The sequence below is a fragment of the Mizuhopecten yessoensis genome, unplaced genomic scaffold (assembly GCF_002113885.1).
Source record: "Mizuhopecten yessoensis strain PY_sf001 unplaced genomic scaffold, ASM211388v2 scaffold35, whole genome shotgun sequence".
In the NCBI taxonomy this organism is placed as follows: Eukaryota; Metazoa; Mollusca; class Bivalvia; order Pectinida; family Pectinidae; genus Mizuhopecten; species Mizuhopecten yessoensis.
Genome location: NW_018403345.1, coordinates 40,037 through 50,430, shown reverse-complemented (window position 1 = coordinate 50,430; position 10,394 = coordinate 40,037). Strand labels below are relative to the sequence as shown.

At 39.5% G+C, this 10,394-nt stretch overlaps 1 protein-coding gene across 1 annotated transcript in view; it reads left to right on the top strand.

Moving 5' to 3' along the window:
• Positions 1-4,064: 4,064 nt before the first annotated feature.
• Positions 4,065-10,394, top strand: part of LOC110446331 — a 30,526-nt gene continuing 24,196 nt past the window's right edge. The window contains exons 1-2 of the mRNA XM_021491480.1: positions 4,065-6,063; positions 7,533-7,784. Coding sequence (XP_021347155.1) covers positions 4,065-6,063; positions 7,533-7,784 — 2,251 coding nt within the window. The remainder of the gene's footprint in view (positions 6,064-7,532; positions 7,785-10,394) is intronic.

Below are 10,394 nucleotides of genomic sequence, written 5' to 3'. Positions count from 1 at the left end.
TGTGTATGTGGTTAGGATGTCGACGTAGTTTGTGACGTTCTGAAGTCTGTGTTATGGTGTGTGTATGTAGTTAGGATGTCGACGCAGTTGGGGACGTTCTGAAGTCTGTGTAATGGGGTGTGTATGTGGTTAGGATGTCGACGTAGTTTGTGATGTTCTGAAGTCTGTGTAATGGTGTGTGTATGTAGTTAGGATGTCGACGTAGTTGGGGATGTTCTGAAGTCTGTGTAATGGTGTGTGTATGTAGTTAGGATGTCGACGTAGTTGGGGATGTTCTGAAGTCTGTGTAATGGTGTGTGTATGTAGTTAGGATGTCGACGTAGTTGGGGATGTTCTGAAGTCTGTGTAATGGTGTGTGTATGTAGTTAGGATGTCGACGTAGTTGGAGATGTTCTGAAGTCTGTGTAATGGTGTGTGTGTATGTGGTTAGGATGTCGACGTAGTTGGGGACGTTCTGAAGTCTGTGTAATGGTGTGTGTATGTGGTTAGGATGTCGATGTAGTTGGGGATGTTCTGAAGTCTGTGTAATGGTGTGTGTATGTGGTTAGGATGTCGACGTAGTTGGGGACGTTCTGAAGTCTGTGTAATGGTGTGTGTATGTGGTTAGGATGTCGACGTAGTTGGGGACGTTCTGAAGTCTGTGTAATGGTGTGTGTATGTGGTTAGGATGTCGACGTAGTTGGGGACGTTCTGAAGTCTGTGTAATGGTGTGTGTATGTGGTTAGGATGTCGACGTAGTTGGGGACGTTCTGAAGTCTGTGTTATGGTGTGTGTATGTGGTTAGGATGTCGACGTAGTTGGGGACGTTCTGAAGTCTGTGTTATGGTGTGTGTATGTGGTTAGGATGTCGACGTAGTTGGGGACGTTCTGAAGTCTGTGTTATGGTGTGTGTATGTGGTTAGGATGTCGACGTAGTTGGGGACGTTCTGAAGTCTGTGTAATGGTGTGTGTATGTGGTTAGGATGTCGACGTAGTTGGGGACGTTCTGAAGTCTGTGTAATGGTGTGTGTATGTTGGGGACGTTCTGAAGTCTGTGTAATGGTGTGTGTATGTTGGGGACGTTCTGAAGTCTGTGTAATGGTGTGTGTATGTTGGGGATGTTCTGAATCATCCTCCCAGTCGGTTGCCACGAAAAAATGAGATTTTCTCGCATTCACAACTTTTTGAGCAAAATGATAGGATATATCTTATCAGCAAAATTATCATGTTGGTATATGGTGAATAAACATAATTTATTTCACCTCTTTCAATTAACATTTTGGGATTTTATTAGAATGTTAGCATTTAGGAATTTCTTGGATAGGAGATTTTCAGAATTTGATGATTATATTGAGCATCTTCCAACATTGTTTGCTCCTTTCATTTAATGTGTGTCTTTGTCCATTGCTGGGTTTCTTAAATGGTAATCTAACAGGAGCGTGAGACACTACTCAATCAGCTCGGAAATACCACAGTACACTCTAAACGATCTGGTTATTTCCAGACTTGGTCAGCTGACCTTTGATATATCAACATTGTCAGAAGCACTTGTACCTATGCACTTATTGATCCGGGCAAATCCAATTCAGAATCTAGCTTCCTGCAGAATTTGTTTTGATAGTGACATTTAAGTTGATTTATGTGAGGAAATTAAGTCATTGAAGTAACATGAAGGATTGGATGTCTGTAGGCTTCCATTGCTAATGTGATTTAGGACCGAGTTTGTCTTTCATTCCGATTCTGATCCTTCCACTTGTGTTGTGTTGTTAAGATAATAAAATAGTGCCGTTGTTAAGATAATAAAATAGTGCCAGTGTTAAGATAATAAAATAGTGCCAGTGTTAAGATAATAAAATAGTGCCAGTGTTAAGATAATAAAATAGTGCCAGTGTTAAGATAATAAAATAGTGCCGTTGTTAAGATAATAAAATAGTGCCAGTGTTAAGATAATAAAATAGTGCCAGTGTTAAGATAATAAAATAGTGCCAGTGTTAAGATAATAAAATAGTGCCAGTGTTAAGATAATTAAATAGTGCCAGTGCCAATAGTGTGTTTAGGTAGAGCTCTCGACTATCACAGACTGGCCAGTAACAGAAATGACAGACTCCCGATATAGGCGGACATGTCAATAGATATACAGGAGAGAACAGGAAAAAACAGTGGCTATGTGTGAGAATGCAGAAAAGCTACAGGGAAATAGCCCTTACAATCTAATACTAAGATATAGATAGAGAACAGGATACTGATTTTGTGGTACAGTTGATTTCGGTGGAGGTGATATAACTAGATATCTGTGGGTATTCTTCAATTTTCCATTTGATCAGGGGAACAAAAACAATTAATATATACCAATTTTTGTGTCAGGAATTCATAATATAGATCATAAGCTAAAGGACTACAATGCAGAGTTGTAGCTAGTGAATCTCACAGCTCAGTTGTAGCTAGTGAATCTCACCATTCAACTTGTGAAGGAAATCAAAGCTCAGTTGTAGCTGATGTATCAGTATTTACCTTGGAGTCATGAGTCAGATACATGTTTTACAATTAGGATCATTAATTTTTGAAAATTCTCATTTTTTTTCTATAGATGACTTATTGCTTTCTGACTTATTATAGGAAAAAGGTTGAAAAAAATACAAGACTATCATCAGCTTTTACGTCATAGTGATCACAAAGCTCAGCAAAAATACAATAGAATAAGTGATTGTTTGTTATCGAGTATAAAAACATCAATGATGCTTCGAGGGTAGGATTGTTGATTCAGTTTACCGTGTTTTGTCACACATTGATGGATTTGGACTGTTGGAAGCTCCGTATGAACAACGTTATGACATGTTTATAGTCGTGATTCATCACTGAGTCACTGCTGTTTTCAACACTTGTTTATATCTCAGACCTGCAGAAATATTTAATCAATATGTTGTGTAAAAAAGTGCGCCTGCCTGGCTGCCCTGTTTTCCAGGAGTGACTGTAGGACTGTGGCTGGTCGGCAGCATTCTCCCCACATGTACTAGTCGTATTGACATTTAGCTCGCTGATCGCTTCATAGCTGATCAGCAAGATATTATAACTGATTATGTAGCTAATTCCTTTGGGGGACACCGTATAGGGTGATAGGTTATTACCATTATGGGAATGACTTATCATATAACTATACGGCCCTACATCATACTTGCATCAGCAGTCACATGCTACATGAATTCTGTAACTGTAGCAGGTCTCATGCTACATGAATTCTGTAACTAGCAGGTTACATGCTACATGAATTCTGTAACCAGCAGGTCTCATGCTACATGAATTCTGTAACTGTAGCAGGTTACATGCTACATGAATTCTGTAACTAGCAGGTCTCATGCTACATGAATTCTGTAACTGTAGCAGGTTACATGCTACATGAATTCTGTAACTGTAGCAGGTTACATGCTACATGAATTCTGTAACCAGCAGGTCTCATGCTACATGGATTCTGTAACTGTAGCAGGTTACATGCTACATGAATTCTGTAACTAGCAGGTCTCATGCTACATGAATTCTGTAACTGTAGCAGGTTACATGCTACATGAATTCTGTAACTGTAGCAGGTTACATGCTACATGAATTCTGTAACCAGCAGGTCTCATGCTACATGGATTCTGTAACTGTAGCAGGTTACATGCTACATGAATTCTGTAACTAGCAGGTCTCATGCTACATGAATTCTGTAACTGTAGCAGGTCTCATGCTACATGAATTCTGTAACTAGCAGGTCTCATGCTACATGGATTCTGTAACTGTAGCAGGTTACATGCTACATGAATTCTGTAACTGTAGCAGGTTACATGCTACATGAATTCTGTAACTGTAGCAGGTCTCATGCTACATGAATTCTGTAACTGTAGCAGGTTTACCAAGGGGTTTAATAGCACCACATTCAATTCTTAGCTCACCTGGTACAAAGCTGTTAGCCTTTTGCAAGTGACATAATTGTTTCTTAATTGTTAACTTGACTATTACAATTTGAAGTTTGATTTGTAACATGAAAATAGTTTAAAATATATAATAAGTAAACTGTATAAGTATATAAAATACTAAGTTTGCAGTTTGTTATGTCATTACAGAAACACAAGCGCTCACGTCAATCATGGGAGGGCTCTTTATCAGACCGTGTTTACAGCTATGATGATACTCCATTATATACCATTGATGACAACCCATCACAACGGGACAAGTCCTATCGGAATGTTCCCAGCATTCCCAAAATCCCCAATCCTCCACCTCTCAAGTTAGATGTGCCACTTAGGGATGAGGGGAAGGAGGACAAAGACAGTAGCAAAAGTGAGGAAGACAAGAAACTTAATACAGAGGATAAAAAAGAAAACAAGAAATTTAAAGAGGACAAAAGTCTTGATGGGAAAGGTGAAAAGGAAGAGGAATTGGACAATGGTAGGTTTTATGAGGCATATGATAAAGACAAGCATTCCAATCGTTTTGGGAAGGACAGTGGAGAAAAAACTGGGTTGAGAAAGGAAGACAAAAAGGCCATGTCTGAGGACAAACGAGTTAACACGAAAGCAGTGGTGACAGGCAAGGAAGAAACAGAAGCATCCTTAGACGGTGATCAGAAAGACAAAACATTGACAACAGGCAAAGGAGAGAAGGAGGTGGTGAAGGAGGACAAAAATAAATTGGGCAGAGAAATGAAGGTAACTGACGAGACTATGGAAGGATACCTTATAGAAGTTTACGGAGAAAAATATCCATATGGCATTTTCGACGGTTCATATATAAAATTTGAAGGAGTAAGAAAAGGTGTGAAAGGTGACGATAAAGGATTTGGTAAGGATTCAGATAAAAAGGCATTAAAAAAGGAAGACGGTAGGTCATCCTTCAAAGTAACCAAAGTGGACAAAAGTTTTAAGGAGGCAGATAAACCAGAGTCAAATCAGGGCTTAAAGGCAACTGATAAGAGTTTCAAGGAGGCAGATAAGCAGGACAATAGTTTCAAGGTAGCAAATACACAAGACAAGAGTTTTAAGGAAGATGATAAGCAAGACAAGAGTTTCAAGGAGGCTGATAAACAAGACAAGAGTTTCACAGAAGCAGATAAGCAAGATAAAAGTTTCAAGGAGGCTGATAAGCAGGACAAGAGTTTCAAGGTAGCAAATAATCAAGACAAGAGTTTTAAGGAAGCTGATAAGCAAGACAAGAGTTTCAAGGAAGCAGATAAGCAAGACAAAAGTTTTAAGGAAGCTGATAAGCAAGAACAGAGTTTCAAAGAAGCAGATAAGCAAGACAAGAGTTTCAAAGAAGCAGATAAGCAAGACAGCAGTTTTAAAGAAGCAGATAAAGAACAAATAAGTAATAACTTTGGTAAGGACAAAGATGACAAGAGCTTTAAAGAAGATGGTGAAATAGAATTGAACAATTTTGGGAAAGACAACAATGACAAAAGTTTCAAAGAAGATAACAAAAAAGAATATGCAAAGTTTGGAAAAGAGGAGGATAGTAAGAATTTCAAAGAAGATGACAAAGAACAACCCAACAATTTTGGAAAAGATACTGATGACAAAAGTTTTAAAGAGGATAACAAAAAGGGATTAAGGAATAACAAAGATGACAAAGCTCTTTCTAAACCTGATAAAATAGAAGGTTTTAAAAATAAAGACACAGTCAACAAAATGTTCCTGAATAAAGATAAGTCATTCAAGAAGGATGATGAAAAGATGCAGGGTGACATGCCTGTTAGTGTGGACGAGGCAGACTTAGCTGATAGTGTGGACGAGGCAGACTTAGCTGAAATGAATCTGTTTGGAGAGGATGACAAAGAAGGTTTGCACCTAAAACCTGAGACTGGCCCTATTATTGATGAATCTGGGGACATAAACCTCCAACGACTGACCCTTCAAGTACAGGCCGGAGAAGCAGCATCAAACACTGCACAGGCTCCCATCGTAGAGATGAAGTCAGAAATGGACCCATACAGGACTCCATTTGACTCCCAGACAAGTCCAAACCCACCCACTACCAAACCCACCAAGGTCACTCCGGTGACAGCAGTACAGGACAGGAACATGATTGAAGGACATCTGGTGGCCATGTCCTATGGTAAGTGACTCATGTCATAGAAAACAATGTCGGAGGACGTTTTAAGAGTTACGTTGGTAAGATATCGGGTTGGAGGGTAAAGGAGAGGTTGGAGGGTAAAGGAGAGGATACAGTGTCAGAGGATGTTTTATGAGTTACGTTTAAGTAAGATATCGGGTTGGAGGGTAAAGTAAAGGATACAGTGTCAGAGGATGATTTATGAGTTACGTTTAAGTAAGATATCGGGTTGGAGGGTAAAGTAGAGGATACAGTGTCAGAGTATGTTTTATGAGTTACGTTAGTAAGATATCAGGTTGGAGGGTAAAGGAGAGGATACAGTGTCAGAGTATGGTTTATGAGTTACGTTAGTAAGATATCGGGTTGAAGGGTAAAGGAGAGGATACAGTGTCTGAGTATGTTTTATGAGTTACGTTAGTAAGATATCTGGTTGAAGGGTAAAGTAGAGGATACAGTGTCAGAGGATGTTTTATGAGTTACGTAAGTAAGATATCGGGTTGGAGGGTAAAGGAGAGGTTGGAGGGTAAAGGAGAGGATACAGTGTCAGAGTATGGTTTATGAGTTACGTTAGTAAGATATCGGGTTGAAGGGAACAGTAGAGGATACAGTGTCAGAGTATGTTTTATGAGTTACGTTTAAGTAAGATATCTGGTTGGAGGGTAAAGTAGAGGATACAGTGTCAGAGGATGTTTTATGAGTTACGTTTATGTAAGATATCGGGTTGGAGGGTAAAGTAAAGGATACAGTGTCAGAGGATGTTTTATGAGTTACGTTTATGTAAGATATCGGGTTGGAGGGTAAAGTAAAGGATACAGTGTCAGAGGATGTTTTATGAGTTACGTAACTAGTAAGATATCAGGTTGAAGGGTAAAGGAGAGGATACAGTGGCAGAGTATGTTTTATGAGTTACGTTAGTAAGATATCAGGTTGGAGGGTAAAGTAGAGGATACAGTGTCAGAGGATGTTTTATGAGTTACGTAAGTAAGATATCAGGTTGAAGGGTAAAGGAGAGGATACAGTGGCAGAGTATGTTTTATGAGTTACGTTAGTAAGATATCAGGTTGGAGGGTAAAGTAGAGGATACAGTGTCAGAGGATGTTTTATGAGTTACGTAAGTAAGATATCAGGTTGAAGGGTAAAGGAGAGGATACAGTGTCAGAGTATGTTTTATGAGTTACGTTAGTAAGATATCGGGTTGAAGGGTAAAGTAGAGGATACAGTGTCAGAGTATGTTTTATGATTAAATAAGATAAGCGGTGGAAGGGAAATGAGTGCTTAGTTATTTACGTTGCATTCTAAATTTTGTACGGGTGTTGCAAGGAGTGGTAGTTACTGAAGTCTTTTTAAATTAGTGATGGCAGTATGTCATGATTGATACAATATTTGTTACCAGGACAGGTAGTGTAACTTAAGTCACTTTGTATTAGTTACAGTAGTGTATGTCACTGCTGATACGAAGATTTTTGTTACAGAGACGTGTTACGAGGATGGTGACTGTGCGACTGGGCGTGTGTGTCTGGAGGGGGTCTGTGTCTGTGGAGATGATTCTATGTGTCTGGGACACAAGAAGGCAGTGTGTGGGACAGATGGTCTGCTCTACCCCAGCCACTGCGAACTACACCGTCAGGCCTGTATCCAGGGCCACCACATCAGGATCGACCACCAGGCACGCTGCCTAAGTCGACACGAGAAAGGCGATGGCAGAAAGCCAGATCTCCTTCAAGGTATTCCAAACACCCAGTAGTTACTGTCATTGGTTAAAGTTGATAAAAGGTGTTTAATCATATTATGTTACAATTCTATTTCTGGATGGATCTTATCAAGCTTACATAACTAATCAAGGCAGAATGGAGTACAAACTAGTCCAAATGGTATGATCATGACATTGGCATCACCTTTGATTTATATACCCCTTTAACTGAGTAGAGATGGCTTGGTTAGACTTCATTTTTAGCCTAGCTTAATATTTCAATAAATCCTTGGTTTAGAGCTGTTCTGTTGTCATCCTCCTGTTTTCTATAGATGGTCAGTATTACTTTAGCCCCAATGGTTACTTCTTTAAAGCTAAAACAACATGAATTTTCAAATAGAGTCATCTGAAAGTGCCAAAGCGTCATGTAATACGGTAACGTTCTTTTAGGAGAGTTGTCTTCCCTATGCTATTTGAATAAATATTGAGTAGTTGCATACATAGAATTAGAGTTTAGAAGTGGTTGTGGTACATGTATAGTGAAAGGACAAAGAAAATACAAACACTTGTACCATATAACAACAACAGGCTTCAAATACGTTAGATTTCTAACGAGTAAGAAGAGGGTTCCCACAGGACAGCTCAAAACTGTTATACATTTCTGACACAAAAAGTCCTCAACCAAATAAAATTGGTTGGCTCTGTATAGAACCATATAGGGACAATAGTTAAGATAATAGGGAGTGAATCCCCAGATACATCTTAACAAAAATGTACCAATATGTAGGTCACTGTGACCTTTATTTTCCATTTTGCTGACCTTGGTTAGACTTTGTGTAAAGCTTCACTATATTGTGATCAAAGTTATTGATTTTTATTTCTGTTATATTCGCAAGGTTTTCTCAGCAGTTTTATACAATTCTAATATAGAGAGTAATTAATGTATTGCAGGGAATTTTAATCTTGAATTTCTGTGTTTTGGGAAAACTGGGAAAATGTCCATGTTGCTGAGTTGATGTTACATATGATGAGAGTAATGATGTGGTTTTATAGTCCCTTTACATCCCTAGTGATCAGTACACTGGATTACAGCTGGGACTGGTCCTTTATATCCCTAGTGATCGGTACACTGGATTACAGCTGGGACAGGTCCTTTATATCCCTAGTGATCAGTCCACTGGATTACAGCTGGGACTGGCCCTTTATATCCTTAGTGATCAGTTCACTAGATTACAGCTTGGTCTGGTTCTTTATATCCTTAGTGATCAGTTCACTGGATTACAGCTGGGGCTGGTCCTTTAAATCCTTAGTGATCAGTACACTGGAAAACAGCTGGGACTGGTCCTTTATATCCCTATATAGTGATCAGTACACTGGATTTCAGCTGGGACTGGTCCTTTATATCCTTATATAGTGATAAGTACACTGGATTACAGCTGAGACTGGTCCTTTATATCCTTAGTGATCAATACACTGGATTACAGCTGGGACTCTTAGTGATCAGTACACTGGATTTCAGCTGGGACTGGTCCTTTATATCCTCAGTGATCAGTACACTGGATTACAGCTAGGACTGGTCCTTTATATCCTTATATAGTGATAAGTACACTGGATTACAGCTGAGACTGGTCCTTTATATCCTTAGTGATCAGCACACTAGATTACAGCTGGGACTGGTCTTTTATATCCTTAGTGATCAGTTCACTAGATTACAGCTGGGACTGGTCTTTTATATCCTTAGTGATCAGTTCACTAGATTACAGCTGGGACTGGTCTTTTATATCCTTAGTGATCAGTTCACTAGATTACAGCTTGGTCTGGTTCTTTATATCCTTAGTGATCAGTTCACTAGATTACAGCTGGGACTGGTCTTTTATATCCTTAGTGATCAGTTCACTAGATTACAGCTGGGACTGGGCCTTTATATCCTTATATAGTGATAAGTACACTGGATTACAGCTGGGACTCTTAGTGATCAGTACACTGGATTACAGCTAGGACTGGTCCTTTATATCCTTAGAGATCAGTACACTAGATTACAGCTGGGACTAGTCCTTTATATCCTTAGTGATCAGTACACTGTATTACAGCTGGGACTGGTCCTTTATATCCTTAGTGATCAGTTCACTGGATTACAGCTGGGACTGGTCCTTTATATCCTTAGTGATCAGTACACTGGATTACAGCTGGGACTGGTCCTTTATATCCCTAGTGATCAGTTCCCTTGGGTTACAGCTGGGACTGGTCCTTTATATCCTTAGTGATCAGTACACTGGATTACAGCTGGGACTGGTCCTTTTTATCCCTAGTGATCATTACACTGGATTACAGCTGGGACTGGTCCTTTATATCCTTATATAGTGATCAGCACACTGGATTACAGCTGGGACTGGTCCTTTATATCCCTAGTGATCAGTACACTTGATTACAGCTGGGACTGGTCCTTTACATCCCTTGTGATCAGTACACTGGATTACAGCTGGGACTGGTCCTTTTTATCCCTTATCAGTACACTGGATTACAGCTGGGACTGGTCCTTTATATCCCTAGTGATCATTACACTGGATTACAGCTGGGACTGGTCCTTTATATCCCTAGCGATCATTACACTGGATTACAGCTGGGACTGGTCCTTTATATCCCT